The sequence below is a fragment of the Centroberyx affinis genome, unplaced genomic scaffold (genome assembly GCF_046629955.1).
Source record: "Centroberyx affinis isolate AG114_WGS23_722 - 3 ecotype Tasmania unplaced genomic scaffold, CSIRO-AGI_Caff_v1 ptg006241l_1, whole genome shotgun sequence".
Lineage (NCBI taxonomy): Eukaryota > Metazoa > Chordata > Actinopteri > Beryciformes > Berycidae > Centroberyx > Centroberyx affinis.
In genome coordinates, this window is record NW_027283173.1 from 74724 (window position 1) to 93505 (window position 18782).

At 44.9% G+C, this 18782-nt stretch overlaps 1 protein-coding gene across 2 annotated transcripts in view; it reads right to left on the reverse strand.

The window, feature by feature from the left end:
* LOC139638255 (transmembrane and coiled-coil domain protein 3-like) overlaps positions 1-17699 on the reverse strand; it is a 29297-nt gene extending 11598 nt beyond the window's left edge. Inside the window, exon 1 of one of the 2 annotated variants that reach the window (XM_071512325.1) lies at positions 17577-17699. In XM_071512325.1, the coding sequence (XP_071368426.1) occupies positions 17577-17621 (45 nt within the window). In that variant the 5' untranslated portion in view covers positions 17622-17699. Of the gene's footprint in view, positions 1-7961; positions 8188-17576 lie in introns of those variants that run through there. The other variant, XM_071512326.1, reaches the window with a different exon arrangement.
* Between the last annotated feature and the right edge of the window lie 1083 nt (positions 17700-18782).

Here is an 18782-nt window from a genome sequence, read left to right on the forward strand (position 1 = left end):
CACTCAAGTCCAGAGGTATGTCACTTACAATCTGTGTAGAAGCCTGATACTAGAGGGTGTGACTGCAGACCAAGCAGAGGAATGAGTGTTAAAGGTAAGCCGACACAGGATTTAACAGAAAATGGGACATTGAAAGTTTTAAAACCACAGAGCTTAGAGAATTTCCACTCACTGGAAAGTCAAAGCAGGCAGTTCCATGTTCAATCACTCGACACAGCATTTGATTGCATGATGCAAAAGCACTCCACACTTCAAACTCTATCATAAAGAAAGTGTGCCATTTTCAACAGTTCAACACTTTGTCAGTATACCTTTAATCTATGTGTGTGTGTGTGCATCATGCTGTATGTGTGCCAGTTTCCAGCAGTGCTTTGTGATAGGTCAGACTTCACTGTCCATGTGAGAGTGTGACGGCGCTGCAGCAAGAGACCCAAGACGACCTCCTAGAGTCCCATTAACAAACCACAGATGGATCAGGGAAGAGGGCATGTCTGACTCAGACAGAGGCTGACTCGACAGTGACAGATATCCTGCTCTCGTCCTCTCTTCATTTATCCCCCTCTACGCTCACTGCAGATTTGATCAGTGATGGGTTAGGGTGCTCAGGGGGAAAGATGGTTAAGGACTAAGCTAAATGCTAAATTCTACAGTTTTGTTTTATTCAGCTAAGCTGCTGTATGAGAGCATGCCTTGATTTACAGCTGCGTAGAGAGAAAACAGACGGTTCTTCAAGGGTTAATTGGTTTGAGTAGTGATCCTGTACAGAACTGGAGGAAGACCTCCATTGCGTCCTGTTGAAAAGAGGATGTTGCTACTTGTCCCTCCTCAGCGGCAGCACAATGTTTGTTTTGAAGAGTGAGAAAAAGCATAACAGCCAATAACAGCCCTCGATAACAGCCTTTATGCATTCTGATGAAGTAAGATAATGTGAAGTTGAAAGTTAGAATAGTGGAACTGAGATAAAGGTTTGCATTCAGTATGGTTCCTATTTTGTACCATAACCCATAAAGCAATCCAGTGCATTTCCCCCGGCATACAATGTAAAATGCAGCGTAGATGCCCGTAGAGGCTGCCAGTCTTCTCAGTGATGGTCGTTGTGGTGTTTGATGGTTGTTTGTTTACAGTAATTACACTGCCTCAAAATGAATGTGATAATGATTTATTGATGATAAAATGCTACAAGTAGCAAGTATTTATGGCCTTTTTTCATGTTTGTAAAACACTGTGTCATATAATCTCATGCGGGATGGGCCATTAATTTGGCATGACACGAAAATACAATTTCATTCATTCAGTAGCACGACTAAAAGGTTTTTTTACACAGTGAGTGAATCAATAAAACCACAGTCCAGAGAGAAAGAGAGAAAAAGTTGGGTGGTGATATCGAGTTCAAATCAATGGACTGTTTGCACTCCATTTACTATGTGGGCAGCTCAGCACCAACTAATGAAAACACTCATTGGAACACGGCACACGCAAACAACACACACACAGCTTTAAAACTGGGTACAAGCTGTGCTACAAAATCAAAGGGAAGGGGTCATCAGTGTGTGAGAATAGCACTATGCAATCTGAACCATGTGTGTGTGTGTGTGTGTGTGTGTGTATGTATGTGTGCGTGCGTGTGTGTGTGTAAGACCTGCTTTAGACACCCACATGCAGTTCGGAACCTCTACTTAAAAAAAAAAAAAGTTGTAATCCCTCCTCGTCTCTCTCTCCTCTCCTCTTGTAATCTGAGATTTTAATCTCCTCTTTCCAGAGCAAAGATTACCCAGCAGCCCCTGCTCCCATTCAAACAAGGCCTAAAAAAGCTGGGGAGGAGAGAGGGGCAAGGATGTAGACATGTGTGAGGTCAAAAGCTTAGGAGAAAGACATAAATAGACAGCAAAAGAGATTGATAAAAAGTAGGAGAGAAAGTGGTAGAGAGTGATAGAGGGAGAGTGATAGAGAGTGAGTGAAAGAGGGAAAATCCTGCCAACTGTAACAAACAGAGACAGTGTTTGAACTCTACAGGTGGACTATCAGAATCAGACTGGAGCTTAGAGAGGCACAGACTGCTTCAAATGACTTGAGGCCAGGATTTGCACCATGGCCTCGATGTAAAAATAACAGGATTTTCCATGACTTTACAAAACTAAGTCAGAATGCTTCCGTGACTTGAAAATTGTAATGCTTCCCGGTTTGTTGATATTGTTTTTCACCTCAGAAAAGGGATGAACAGTTGTTTCCACTCCAGCTGGGCTGAAAACCATCTAATGCAACCAATGTGTGAAAAGTAGTTGTAAAATACATTCTGCTATATTCCTGTAAAATGATGCGTTTGTAGAATTCCCCGATAATTCCTGACTTTCCCAGGCAACTTATCAAATTCCCTGATTTTGCCTGTCTGGAATACAATTCTAAATTCCATGATATTCCAGAAATTCCATGACTAGTAGGACCATTTATATGGTGCACACATGTATACACACACACACACCTCCATTCTGTGTTTAGAGGGCAAGGAAGGATTCAGCTACATTCCACACCTCTAACTAGAGAGACACTCCATTTTAGGAGGGCTAATTAAAAACACAGCACCGCTATGCACTCGAAATACACACACACACACTTATGTACTTACTGATGAGTGCATTGCATACAAGCCAGAGCTATTGCAATGTCACTTGTCACCATGTAAAGTAACTGTGACATGCTGCCACACAATCTAACTGATCTGACGTCCTCAGTTAATACAGACACACACACACAGACTCAGACTCCTGTATTTCACTCCTGTGAATTACATAATAGTGACTCGCAGGTGTGTGCACTCCTGGGAACCTTCCATGAGACTGAGTTGCATATCTACCACCGCAGACCCCCCCCCCCCCCCCCCCCCCCCCCCCCTCCCCCTCATTTTAGACACAACACATTTGTTGGAGTGTGTGTGACAGCGTGCAGCTGTAGGCTAACCAAATATTGCACAGTTCACAGCTGTTGGATGAAAAACAAGTGCTCAGACAGATGTATCACATTCAAGTGCAAATGTGGCGTGTTAATACATCTGCGTGTGTGTTTCAGACTCTGCCACAGACAGACATAAAGCATCATTATGGCAGGTTCTAAAAATTATGGAGGAATTTGACTGGTCGAAGAATTACGTCTCAGTAGGGTTGAACCGGATTTAAATAACTGGCTGAACACATCCACTGATGGAGCGTAATAATTAGCTATGAGTCAGATTTAATCAGGTATGAAAAAATAAAAAATTAAAAAAACAAACAACAGTGTGTGTTTGCTCGGCTGACACAGGATCTGTTTGATGGGCAGAGTATTTGTGTGTGTGTTAATCCGCACTGTGTTACTCATACACCCGGCATCACTGCTGGTTTGTCAGTGTGTGTCTATTCACTGTAAGCTTAGCCCACTCAATCCCTAATCCAAAAGCAGACGGAGAGAGAGCGAGAAAGAGAGAGAGCAAGAGAGAGAGAGAGGTAAACCTGTGTACACACATGTGAGATGTCTCCATTTTATACTGTTCGGAGATTGCTTTTCTCGTTGTACTGCTCAAGAAATGCAGCAATGTCTCTCTTTCACCCCCTCCCCTCTCGATCGCTCATCCCCATCTTAATAAATACCTTAAGTATCGTTCATGGCAAGATACCAGAGTGCAGGGGGAGAAATGGGGGCGATAAGGAGAACAAGGAAAGGAGTGTAGAGGTAAAAAAAATATGGCAAAGCCTACAGAAGACTGTGTGTGTGAGAGAGAGAGAGAGAGAGAGAAAAAAGGAAATCCAGATTCCATTGGTTTCCCTGACAACAGACGCGATTGAGTGCAGCCTGGCTTATACCTCGCCATAATAGCCAATGAAGCGAGTCAGAGCCCAGGACCATCAGTCAGCCACCACATTCAATACCTACACTCCTCCCATTCATTCTCTCTCTCTTCAACACAACAATAGGCCAGGCTTAGCTCATCACTGTGATTTGTGGTACTGATTGGGGACTTTGTGTGTGTGTGTGTGTGTGTGTACTAACTGTAGCCTAACTGTAGAATACTGATTTCCTGTCGCCTAGATAAGATTGGAGTGCAAACCACAAGGGCTCAGGCCTGACTTGTTGCACATAATCACATAGTGTGTTGCTGAGGGCAATAACCATAACCCCCAAGGCTGGGGACACACTTCACAACTTTTAGGCTGATTATAGTCATTATTTGGCATCATGCTTGATTTTCAAGATCGGACAGAGTAAGCGCCGGATTGGGGTGGCTGTAATTAGGGTCACAACGATTTATGGGTTTGCTGATTTTGGCCTTCTATTAAAAATCAGATATTGACCACACAGTGTTGTCTGCCTCTGATATGATGGATATGCTGCGGTTTGTTTGATTACATATTTATTGTAGAATTGATCGATACTACACTGGTTGTCTATGGGGAGACCTGAACCTGAATTGATTCCAACGTATTGATGGGATTCCACCCAAGTATGCGCGTTATAATCATCATCATCACTGTCATCGTCATTCTGGGTTTGAATGGAAGGTTTTAACGTCCCATGGTCTAAATGTTGGTTCAGAGGCTTTTCCACCCTGCCAAGAATAAATCTCTGGGGAAAATACTGAATACTTGCAGTTGTTTGCTATTAATGCCATTTTGAATATCAGCACAAAATATCAGTGTGTGAGTGTGCAGGACTTTAATCTCTTTCCTCCTCCATCAAGCTGGGACCATCACGATTATTTAAACAGATTTGATTTTTTCAGCTCAGATCTTAATGAGTCTTGTAGTGTGAGCTGGTCAACCACTCAAATCTGAACAGAGCCAATGAGAGATGAGCGGTTATGTGATGTAGTAATGCACAGAGATAATGTTTTTACATGGGAGATTGCATGGTGTTAGAATTTGGTGAGTGTTCCCCAAATCCAACTTGTCATTAAGTGTGTTCCCCTTTGGCACACAAGAGGATACAAATCAGCAGATGGCGGTTGTTCAGTGTGTGTTGTCCAATCTTTGCACAGTCACAGACAGACGCTCAGATCATTTACTTTTCCTGGTTGGCCAAAATCTAGCACCAAGGCCTGAGGAGGATTGCCTCTCTGGAAGCCTTACTGAAGTCTGTGCATCTGATCCAACACACACACACACATACACTGAACTCACATACACATACACAGAGAAGCTGGAATTGTGTGTTTTTCAGCCAAGTACAACTGCACCCATAAACAAACCTTAACATCACATAGCTGAAGGCAGACAGACACCTGCTGTTTCAGTAATAAATTCCTGTTATCCCTGTGCTCAGGAGGTGGAATTAGACTTTGGGCAAGAGAATCCGCTCTCACTAACATGGAGCCGAAGAAAAAAAACCCCACAAATCTTACAACACACACACTCCTGCCCAGAGGGAACACTTGTCAGGAGCTCAGAAAAGGGAAGAGCTCCCCCATCCCTTTCCTCTAGATCAAACACACTCGCACATGCGCACACACACACGCACACACACACACACACACACACACACGCACACACAACAACTGTTGGCAGAGTGCGAAAATCCTCCTCTTTGAAAGTGAGCTGATGATATGAAGAGAAAAGGGCTACTTGATGTAATTCATTATGCGCCACACATACACACACACACTGTTTAGGCTTATGTAACACACACACAAATTGAACTGACCTTTAAATATCATCAATATTGATGAGTCGGTGAACCCAGTCAACTATAGTCCTTCTACCTGACTGAACAAATCAATATTCTTACTGCTACTGATATCAGTTGCCTGTCTTTTCACCACCAGGGAATGGCAGCACGTCTCCTGTATCGGTTTGAAAAATTGACCAGTTAAGCCAGATAAGCTAAGTTTCTGCAGTGCCACAGCTGTTGATTTGGACTTTCAGAAGACCACATCTCTCTAAACTCATTGGAGATTCTGAGAGAAGTGCCAAATGCTTAGTCTGCATTATGTATGATGGGATGTAGGCTAGGAGGAGAGGGACACACATTTCCTCTCACTGCAGCAGAATAGAAAGGCCTCTGACCATGAAAACGGACCATACAGACCCTACAGTAGTGGTCCTCTAAATGGAACACAAGGATTCACATCAGCTTCATACCCATGGAGCGACATATTGAGGAAGAGTTTTGGTACTTTTAAATCTGTGGAGACAAATATCCAATTTTTATTTTCTATTATTTTATTATTTAACCTTTATTTTACCAGGTTGTCTCATTGAGATGCAATCACTTTTTCAAGAGAGACCTTTCACTTTTTAAATGGTGATACCACAAATCAATTCACATGAAGATGCCAGTTTACTCTAAATTGGGTTGCCAATTCATGAACAAGGTCAAAATTTCTGAGAATCACTGGTGACTGAGGTATTATGAAATGCAGCCAGTAGCAGAAGGACAGAGGTGTTGCAGAGTTTAAGTGTTTCTGCTGGCTCCAGTCTCTCTCCTGGGCATCCGCACCCCCCCAGCTCATAAATTTGGTTCACTCAAGACCTGTGGATGGCATGGCAATGCAAAAGCTGCTGCACCTTCTCTTGAATTTCCACTGTTGAAGAGGGTACCACAGAAACTCACTTGACCTTCTGAGCTGATAGTAAGAAAGTGTGTGTGTCTTCGATACAAGACTGCACAAAGCCGCCTGTAACTGGGTCAGAGAACAATCTGTTTTTCTGTCATAACACAGAAAATATGTTACCCAACCTTTATGAGGAGCATACTGATGTGAGCATGTCACCATAGCGTGTGTAGCACAGGATGGCGCATATGGCCAGACATTTGGTTTCTACCACAGAGCCCTATAGAGCTCTAATAGTACAGTAGGGACTTCAACACTGCATGGGAAAACAGCAAGCTCCTCTTGTGTTTACTCGTTTACCAATTCACTCCATATGATTGTCTATGGTAACAGAGAAAAGATTTTTACCTGCAATCAAGGCAACACCTGCAGAGCGACTGGTTAAACCTGCTCCACTGGCTTCGCCTTAAGGTGCATATAGTGCTTTTTTCAAACACCGGCATATGAACGGTCGCCTAAGCGCAACGTCAACATGATTTAAAACATCATGGCAAGTTCACAGCAGATGATCCCGATGCGCTCCGTTCATCTCCACCAAACTCCATTGTAAAATCTGGCATCTTCATGTGCCCTTACTTATCGGCAAATGTACAAACATGGTTGAACATGACTTAAGACCTTTTACAAATCGCTAGTAGCAACTGGAAAATCCGACATGCAAGTGATTCACCGGGCAGCCCTTTAACTCAATTCTGTCATAACTGTTCCAACTGGTTCACTGCTCGCTTACGCCTACGGTGTATTTTTGTGGAAGACGATTGTAGGATTGAGAGGCAAACCAATAGAAAAAGTGGAAATTTTGTTTAAAGTAGCAGTGCTTGGTGTATCGGATGGATGCCGAGTTGAAGACTGTCTCTTAGCTATTCATAAAACGTCTGAAGTGATACTGCAGCAGGTGTGTACATTTATCAATAAACAAGGAATCATTAAATAACCACATTTTTTGAATGAAGTATGACGTGACGGTCTCTCCTCACGAGAGAGTGGTACGTTATCAGGGCTAGTCAGCAGAAAGCGAAGTGACAGTTCTGCGGTCGCACCAAACGTTGCATGAAAAAAAGAGGATTCCCAACTCGACTTTCCCTGCTGCAAGGCTGGAACTCGACGGCTACTGATGTTTATATGTCAGGATCACTTACAAAATAGAAACAAACAACTGTCTACTCTCGGTATGTTTATAAATACAGTTACATATTTGCCATACAACGCCAGATTCCCCTCTTTCGACGTGGCCAAAAAGGACAATGTAAACGTAGACTGTGGAAAGCCCCAATATGGAGAAAGTTGCTGTAAGGGAGCGGGCTCTCTCAGGTAACGTTAACGGTCTTAGTGTTAAGGTTAGCTAGGTAGCTAACTTCGTAATAGTAGAGAAACGCATATTTACCATATTTATGCTGTTGATGTAATTGTATCTCTACTTCTGATAAACTTTTCTCCACAGCTGCCCAACAATCGCCAGACATAATCCCCCGGGCTTGTCCGTTAAACTGGAACTCCCGTTTCCTTGTTTTCAAGTGTAAAATTGACAGTCGTCCGTTGACTCAGTCGGTGCGACACATGCCATCACTGCTGCAGTAACCGACGGCAGCGGCGACGATATGTTTCGTGCCCCTGCCCGCCACGGTAATCCTCCAAAAAACCCCGAGCCAGGGAAGCACATTGTGCGATTACGCCCCGCCCACCGAGTTACAGAGGGAGGGGCTGCTGGGGATATCGAATACACCGACATTAATTAATTCGAAACAAGAGTATGTGGAGCTTTCTATCCAACAAAAACAAAGTAATTGGAGTAAACTTATATGTAGGGATGTTATGGAAGCTAACCTTAGCTCACCTTGTTATCAGTGGAATAAAGTTAACCCACCTTTTTAGGGCTCCCATACAGTAAATCCTTATAATATGAAATGAAGAGTAGACATCATAGTAAGTAACAAAAGTAGCGTTAAACCTTATGATGATCATCAACTGGAGGTTATAGTTTACCCACCTTTTTATTTACCACTTCATCACTGCTAAACAAATTTATAAAGTTTTCTATTCAACAAAATCATAACTAAATGTCAATCTGTATCATTCCCAGCCCTCCAACCCTACTTTTTTCTATCATTTAATTTTCTAAAGTGTTTCCAATCAGTCTGCAAAGGCAGATCTTTCAAAAGATCATATTTACAATTGGCCATATAGCTGAAATAGATATATACCACACAGGCCATATCTCAAGTGAAAGGATAGTTTCATTACCCTACAGTGAGACTGAGGACCACTTTAATAATTCATTAAGTAAATGTCTTTCATTGTGTCATGAATGTTTTAGAGGCACAGCAGGGCCCTACTGATAAAGCAACTAATTAGTCTGGTCAGTGGTTCTGTCATATGACCTGGGCCCGTTGATAGTTTACTGTCTAAGGACACATTAAGTATTCATCCTCCTCTTCACTCACATCAAGTCCCCCGGCCACCAACCTGCCACCTGCCAGCATAGAGGACACACCGACACACACAGGGGCTTTATCTCTTTCTTACTTTGTGTCACTCTCTTCTCATTCTCATACACACACACACGCACACACACGCTGACATGAAGCCCACTTTATGAGGACAGTGAATGAGTCAGCCGACCGTTAATCACTGTGACGAGTGTGTGCTGACAGGTTGGTGATTCAGCCTGCAGGCAGCGAACAGCACCTGGCACCGAGGGTGCCTGCAGGGCAAGAGAACCATTATTGAATTTGAATCTGATCCAGTCAGATTAAATCATATTACTTCCGTGTGTCTGTGTGTGTGTGTGTATTTAGGAAGTTCACTGCATAGCTCCACAACAGATCCAGGACAAATCCTTTTGCTTTGATCAACCCTGATAACCTAATACGCTTCCAGTCCATTTCCCCTGGGTATTGACTTCTAAAATGCGTGTGTTTGTGTGTGCTGGAGAGAGAGAGGCAGAGGCCGCGGGGTTGGAGTTAAATGAGACATTTAATCAGGTCTAGATTGGTGTTCTCTTTGAACTTAGCATTGATTTGGCTGAGAGAGGACATGGGCTGCATGCTCCCAGAGAATAACTTTAGGCAGATCTCTAATGGGCATTGCGGCATGTCACTTGTGGAGCTGTGCAACTGGGAATAGCAACAGAAGAGCGTTTGAAGTCAATTCTGTCTCGGCCCGCTTTGATTCACTGCAGGCGGATCAAACCATTTTGTCAGATGCATCCCCAGAGAGCTGCCCCCTACCCCCCCCCCCCCACTCCTCACACACACACACACACACACACACACACACTCTCCCTCTCTCACGCACACAGTAGCGATTCCTTATCCAAATGTCACCGCATTTGACTTTTAATATGAGGGTTCGAGTTCAGAATCCAATTAGTCTACAATAAGAGAGATGCCACACAGCATTCTTGATGGTCCCAATATGTATAAGATGTCAGACTATGTGATTATAAGACAAAGCAGAGTAATGCGTGTGCGTGACAAGAAATTTAAGCATTAGTGTATACATGCAAGGCGCGCTGATAAACACAAGACGCCATTGTTCCCTCTCCCCAGCAGTGATGTTTGTGTTCTTTAGGGACTTCCTGCGCCAGCTTCCTGTCTCCGTCCAGGCCGCAACCCCGCTCTGACCTCCGTCACACCACGCACTTCCGGAACGCCGACGGCGGTCCGGAATCTTTAGGTGGGGATGTGGAATGTTTAGGTGAGGGGAGGGAGGGAGGGATCGTCGGAACGTTCTGGTGGGGTTCTGGAATATTTAGATGAGGGAGGGAGGGTCGGAACGTTCTGGCGGGGTTCTGGAATGTTTAGGTGAGGGAGGGAGGGTCGGAACGTTCTGGTGGGGTTCTGGAATGTTTTGTTTGGGGATTTAATGCATTACAAGCTCCCACTGGTTCCCTCATTAAACCCATATGCCTGTTACAAAACTGACATGCTAATGTAAGTTACTCCACTGACACTAACTGACTTCAGTGCTTCCTCCTGTGTGTGTGTGTGTGTGAGAGAGAGAGAGAGAAGCAGAGAGAGAATGGACACACAGCTATCCTAATCTGGCCCTGCCACTGCTGTGTCTCTGAGGCAGACAGGAAGAGAAACTCACCAGAGCAGACTGTGTGTTCAGATGTCCCTCTGAGCAGAAATGTCTCTGCCTCCTCATTTCCTTTGTTGCTTGTAAGATTATCCGGCTACTCAAACACACACACACACACACACACACACACACACACACACACACACAGACACTTAATTGGCAGCAATACAGCCAATCAAATCGACTGGTGCTATGGAGATGGGGTAAACCTAGAAGACTGCCTATTTCATTATTCTTTCTCTGTGCGTGTGTTTGTCTCCATTACACCGACTGTGGTGTATGTAAGTATATATGTGTGTGTGTGTGTGTGTGTGTGTGAGTGTGTGTGTATGACAGGTGAATGACAACAAATAGCCTGAGAGCTCTAGGAAAAAAAGGACATTGTGTACACATTTAAGACATTGAATATTTTACTGTTATGACTCTTTATGGTGGAGACACTCATAATTCTGCGTATTGGTACTTGACAGTATGTCGGTTATCGTTTGAGCAAGTAGACAAAAAGCTGGGAACTACTGTTGTATGCATAACTCATCTCTCATCCGACGCTGTGCAGTGCAAAGACAGACTCAGCGACAGTCAGAACCGATTGAACAGGGACAGAGACGCTTGCACACACACACACACACACACACACACACACACAGGCATGTCCTTTGGGCTGTTTCTCAGTAATTGGAGCAGTGAAGTTATTGCGTATTTTTGGGTTACATAACCCCCGCAGCAGCCCAGTCCAAAAGCATCCCTCCTCTCCATCGCACCTCTCTTCATTTTTTCCCGAGCTTGTGTGTGTGTGTGTGTGTGTGTAACCTGTCCTCACGTCGCGCTCTCTTCTTAAGGCAGTCGCTCTCCTCCTCACTTTTTTATTAGAAGTCGACGCTTTAGTGCCAGCCATCGCACTCTCTTTCATGATCTGTCCCTCCCTCTCTCTCTCTCTCTCTCTCTCTCTCTCTCAGATGATGATTCCTCTCCCTGTCCCTCTCCGCTCACGGCTTTTACCCTGTGCTCCCCGCAACCTTTTCCTTCCCCTCTCTTACTCATCGCTGTAGCTTTTCATCTCGGCATTTCATATTCAATAAGCCCCTTCACAATACGCGCAAACACTGCAGCCTCGTTCCCATCGATGCGGACAAACAAGAGTTTGGCCGGACTCATGATTTGTGTCACTCAATGTCTCCCCTCAACATCAAATTGATGTAATCCCTCTGGATCGCCACGCCAGAGAGGATGGATTTGTCAGCTAGGCCAGTTTCAAATAAATAAATGTTCTTTCCATCCAGTGGCCTTGACGCTGATGAGCCCCATTAGGCCTTGTAGTAGACAAGTAATGACGCCTGCTCGGATGTACACGCACACACACACACACTCACACACACACAGTGCAACAGAGAGAGAGAGAGAGAGAGACAGAGAGAGAGACAGAGAGAGAGAGAGAGAGAGAGAGGGATGCTGCTGCTAGGCTATGGGAACAGTGACTAATCAGTCTGAGCAGCCACATATATCACCAGGCAGAAGTAATCAGCAGAGAGGATAGTTTCTGTCTGCCAGGCGTTATTAAACACACCCCCGCGACACGGCCGGCCCAGATGAACACCCAATGACATCGTAACTCAATGCAGAACTGTTCCAAACCTGGGTTAGGCTGGGACGGGAACCTGAGGACGCTTAGGATGCTTGGAGGACCAGAGACCCCAATAACCCCGCCTCCAATTCACTGTCCACTCTCTCTCTCCATCTCAAAAGCAACTTTCCTCCTTTCAAGCAGACAACAGAAGAAGCCTTACTCCTCTATAGCTCCCCCCTTCTTCGCTCCTCAAGCTCCTTTCAGACTCAATAATAGAATTTCTTTTTTAGGGTTGGGTAGACCCAGCTTCAGTCCGCTAAACCCCCCATCCTATCCAGCGGTGTCTTTTGTCCACGCCCGGCAGGGGAACTAAATCACGGGGGCGAACATGAATGGGCCACGCCGGGAATGAATGGGGGCCGGTGGTTTTAAGAGGCTCCGGCGGTAAATTTGAGCCTGACTGGAGTTGAAGCTCTGTGAAAGATCTATGCGGCACTGTCCGGGTTAATCACACAGCCGTGGTTTCACCAACCCCCGACACCTTTTCATTTACATAGCTGTGTAAATGGCACAGACGAAGGAAGATGCACAGCGGAACATCACTTATCTGCACTGAGGACTTCAGAAACAGATGGTCTACCGAATAGGCGGAACAGAAATGGGGGTGGCAGTTAGCCTAGAGGTGAGAGGAGCAGGGTTGTGACAATTTTGAATCCACAGCCCGGCTGGGACACTGTGGGTGGGGAAAGTAAATGAGTTAAACAACTACTGTGAAGATGCCCTTGAGCAACGCACTAAACCCCCCAACTGCTCCAGTGAAGCTGCTCAAACACTAGAAGACTGTGGCTGTAGCTAAATCCACTTTCCCAGGATAAATATTGGGAATTAAAACATTAAATCATGCAAAAATACACTCAAAAGGTGAGTTTATGAGCTACATTATTAGTCACATCCACCTTCTACTGGGTTGGATCCCCTCCTGTGCCACCCAGCCTGAGGAGTATTTATTCTACAAGGTGCTTGCTACGCTCCACAGTGATGTTGGGCCATGCTGACACCTGTTATTTACGCCCTGTCTGCGGCCCGTCTGTTAGCTCGCATGATTTTTTTGCCATTCTACTTCTATCTCCCTCGCCAGCAAGCTGCTTTCACTCTCAAACAGCCACTGCCACTCCCTAAGCTACTTACTTCACTAGTCTAATGTAACCTCCACTGCTGCAATCTAACTGCGATGATCTATGACCGATTAGACTGTGTGAACGCGCCCATAAAGGCCACAGCCAGTGAACACGGGGCACCAGGGGCTTTTTGAAATAAATATCTGAGGGGTCACCGCCGCGCGACTCTTTCATGTGTCGTCCCTGCGCGCACGCACACACACACACACACACACACACACACACACACACACACACACACACACACACCCACGTCACACACACACCCCCAAACGCCGCGCCGCTTGTGACATTTCAACCCCCTTTTGTCTTCCTCCGAGTAGCTCGAGGCCTATTTTGAGAATAAATCAAGACAACTGCTGTGAAGGGGGTGAAGCAACAGAAACTCACAGAGGTGTGACATTAAAGCAAGAGGTCACAGAGAGATAAAAAAGAGAGGGAGAGTCTAACAGATTGGCTCCATATCCCTGCCAGTATGACGACATCACCTCTGTTTACCTGTCAAAACATCAAAAGTATAATTAGCGTGTGATTCCCATTCACGCCAATGGTTAAAACTCTCTTAGAGGAGGAAATCTGATGCCACATTCATGCTATTCATCTTTTTACATTTGATAGACAGTATGAATAAGAGAGGAGAGGAGATTTTCTTTTTCCTGCTGACTTAGATGGAAAAAACTCGTGAGGGGAGAAAGAAGACTATAAAATACTGTTTATAGTACAAAGCCTGTTTTCCCCCTTTGGAACGGGTAGCTAGAGGCTGCAGACAAGGTTATATGTTAATGAGGCTGAGCACATACACAATCCACACAGACACGACTACACACAGACAGACAGCAATACACACACACACACACACACACTGCTTCATTTAACATTGAATTAACCAGACAGCTCAGTTAAGAGTAAATCTTATTATATCTGGGGTAATGTTGTTCACATACGTGCATGTACGCAGATACGTAGGATGGAAAGGAAATGTACACATTTCTCCCTGCTTCTAATTACAACACACCCACACCCACACCCACACCCACACACACACACACACACACACACACTGCTCAGTTCAACACTATTATTATGGATTTTAATGGATGAGTGAGTGGTTGCCATAAAAGGTCAGTAATAATGGCTTGACATGTGTTTTGAAGTGATATATGCTTTAATCCTGACAGCAACAGGTGAAAACACTCTGTGTGTGTGTGTGTGTGTGTGTGTGTTTGTGTGTGTGTGTAATATGTCTGGAAGCCAAATGGTAATCAATATAGAATGACAGTAACTGCCAGCAACATTTCTTGTTCCCATGGTGATAAATTGAGCAGCGGTCTGTAACAAATATGACAAGAAATGGAAGGCTGCTACAAGATGACAGCTAATGTGTGTGTGTGTGTGTGTGTGAGTATATAAATAGATGAGGTAAAATGTAAATTGGGGTGTGAGGATGCGGCTTGAAGAGACGTACTTGGATTCCATCAAGGGGTCATCATCATCAAGGGCAATTATGCATATACACATAGACTCACACACACACACACACATGTTCCCCTAAGTCTAATCAGTGCAGCTGAGCTTGAGGGGCCGCCTGGGGCTGATGAGGTCACCGTCAGGTTGTGTAACGGCACATCTGCCCCACTGGGGCTGTTAGCGGAGGAGCAGGGAGACGGTGTTTACCCCAAACCCTCTTTACAGATCACAAGGCTAATGCACTGTGGTGTAAAGACAGACGGAGAGGGACTCACACACACACGCATGCATACACACACACGTTTGTATTACTATATTTGTGAGGACCTTCATTGGCTACATTCATTCTCTAACCTTAATCCTCATCATCCATGCTTGATCCTAACTTTAGCCTAACCAAAACTAGTCTTAAAGGAAAAATCCACCCTAAAACACTTTAATACTGTTAAAAAAAAGAGCTATTGGTGATGTACGTTGAATTTCTGGGTCCATTTTGTTGTTTGGTGTGTATTTTTCTTATTCCTGCTGATAACTGGCCAAAAGCTTCTTTCTAGAGCCGCCATTTTGCACCAAGAGACGTTCAACAGTCATACAGGGAGAAACCAGAATACGATGCAGCCACAAGACGTGTTGTGTTTTGAGTAAGGATTGTGTGTCTATAATCATAGACACGCCCCGGTGTTTACGAACTAGTTGGCAAGCAAGCTATATTTATATGCCCATGCGCCCGTCTTTGTTTGTAAGCAGCAAGTTCAGGCCTGTTCTCCGGAGGTTGTCAAAGGTCATTCTGGGAAACATAAGAAATCGCTAACTGAGGTAGAAGTAGACGTGGCAGGTTGTGGGAAAGTAAATTACAATACTTCATCACAGTATAACTCCTGGAATGTCCTGAACATCACAGATTGATGATACATAACAGAGGATTTTTCTTTTATCCTTAACCATTACCCTAATTTTAATCTAATCCTAATTCTAATCATAGTCCCAACCCTAAACCTAGAAGTGACAATCGGCAACATTTCTTCTTCTTCTTCTTTCTATCTTTGTAAGAGCATTTGGTCCTCATAAAGATACAAGTGTAAGAACACACACACCGACCTAAATGAGATATATTAGTGAGAGAATGGTGTTGTTGACACATCACACTGCGATGTCCTCAGATACATTACGGCTGTTATGGGATAAACACAGAGCTTAATGAGATAGAACCGGGGGGGATAAAAGAATAAAAGCAGAGCAAGTCCAAGGTCTTTAACGCTGTGTATGTAAGACAGCATGATGGTTACCATGGTAAACTGCTGTGACCTCAGGTAACAGTTTGAGGACAGCTGCATCTCTGAGCCTCTGATGAGAGCAAATCCCACCTCACAACACAGCGGATTCACCCAGGTATCAGGGGTGCAGGTGCTGTGAAGACAACGATCGGCGTGAAAACACAGATCTATTTACAGACCTGTTGCAATCTGCTTTTCTGCTTATAGTCCGGACCTTGGAGCGGGTAAAAAGACACAGGGGAGCGACAGTGAGGCAAAGCTCTGCTGCTCCTTCCTTCGACTGTTTCCTTGTTTGTGGACCAAGGCTGTTGTCTTGACAGGAAGACGCCCATTATACTGGATGTGTTACATAACAGATTATTTTAGTGGCATTTTGTTGTGCGCATACTGGCAAAGTCAGGCACACACGCATGCACATACTGTACTCACTCACACACACACAAACACACACAACACACAGTGTCAGCACAAAGCACTGGCCATCTAGGGACAGGCCCAGGGAATATGATGCTTTTCTTGCAGTCACGAAGCATAACAACCAGACATTTTGATGGAACGGCCATGGCTATGATGGACAGATAAAGAGGGGAGAAACACAAACACGGCTGCCCGAGCGCTCAAAGTCAAACTTCAATAACATTATTCTTGGAAGGAGAGAGATAAGAGAATGAAAACAGCGAGCATGATCTATGGCTCGCTGTATAGACATTCCTCAGACGTTACTCAGGCAGCAAGGTCCAATCACATTGCTCGGCAAACACACACACACACACGCGCACACACGCAGAGACGTGGTGAAACATGTCTGACCCAACACTTAACTGTCAAATGCAGAACAACCTGCTCTACTTCCCCCGCTCTGGTATGCCGCCTCTGTTCGCAACACAAAGTCAACTCATTTATTAACATGGCTATAATGAGAAAGAAAATCCTGCCAAAATAACGCATAACTTCTGCGGTGTGTCTCTGCTATCAGCTGAAGTAAGATTGATTTGTCTCATTACAGCCTGGAAACTCAGGAAACGTTTTTTTTCTAATCTGCAGAACGAGCTATCCTAAGAATGTCAAGATATCGAAAACGTCCCATCCTGGCATGTGGAATATACCGATGACTAGGCATATTTCAGCTGTAAGGGAAAGAGAAGCCATTCTTCCTTATCTCTCTGACACAAACAACTCCTCATGTGACCCAGGTCAGTGCCGGGTTCACAGGGGGCAGAAGTGCCGCCGCGAAAAAAAACACGCCGCCGATCATGTAACTCTGCAGCTGACTGCCTCACAAAGACACTAGCTGCCTTTTTCATGCAGGAGAGACAAAGAGCAGATATATCCAAGAGCAAAAGAGGTCCTTATTTATCGCATGCTTACAGACAAGAAAATGCAGACAAAAAGACACACACACACACACACACACACACACACACACACACTACCTCAGTCACATGGATGAGTGGAATAGTGCTGAAGTGCTTCCTCATCCCTCTTCTTCCTCAGAGCCTGAGGTCAAAGTGCATGTCGACCGGCTTCTGAGCACTCCTGCACATCAGGGAGCTCTGTCTGCCTCCCTTTGAAGTTTTAGGACTACCCTCTAAGGGAGGAGTGTGTGTGTGTGTGTGTGTGTCTGTTCGTGTGTGTGCAACCCTCTTATTATCTTATGAAATCCTCTCCTTCCTGTGCTAGCTGCCATCGGGGCTCAAATCAACGGCACCTCTGCACTTCTTCCCCCTTGTCCAAGATTCAAAACACACTCCCGTCCCACCCTGTGCTCGTCCTGAGGTGCGTTCCCCAGCTGTCCTGTCCTGCACTGTTGTCACAGGGTTCTGCCCTAGTGGGGGAAAGACCGCCTTATAAGGCATGAGGCGGCCACAGCCGGAGTTTTTGCAATCTTTATCAGCCACCCTCAGCCCGGGCACACTTCGCCACAGTAACACAAGCTCCCCCTGCCAATCAGGAGGGAGGAGACAGAGGATGGAGAGAGAGAGAGAGAGAGAGAGGGAGGAAGGAAGGGAAGAGGTTCAAGGGAATGCATGAGTGTGGGAATGTCAGGCTGCTAATGTTGAGTTAGTGCAGGAATCTCCTCCCAGACTCCCTCCCTGGGGGTGAAAACACTCTATGGGGACTCTGACAGCTCTGGTAATCTGCAGCGCCAGATAACAGCCTATGTGTGTGTGTGTGTGTGTGTGTGTGTGTGTGTGAGAGACCGGCGCTGGGCCCTGCTCCCACTCCCACGCATACTCTAATGCATTATCCACATGAAAGTACTTCTCAATGGTGCTGCTGCTCAATCAATCCAAGACATTTTAGATGTCAATGTCTGTTTTCCTATTCTCTATCACAAACAGTGTTTCAACCTATAGCCAGTTAATGAAAGGCTTTTATATTTGCTGATCAAACCACTTGTTTGGAATGAATAGAAGTAGAAGAACTGGGTAGTCAGCATGAGCAGTGATAGCCACCATGGCTGAACAGACAAAGAAAAGAGCGCCACCTACAGAAAGTCAAACTGCATCAACAGAAAATCCAAGGAAAAAGATGTCACAGTGCTGCACACACTGTTTGATTGACAGGTGATCTCTGGGAAGAAAGGGGTCTTGTCATGGATTAACTAGACTTTTTATTAGTCTACCTCTCCCTTCTCT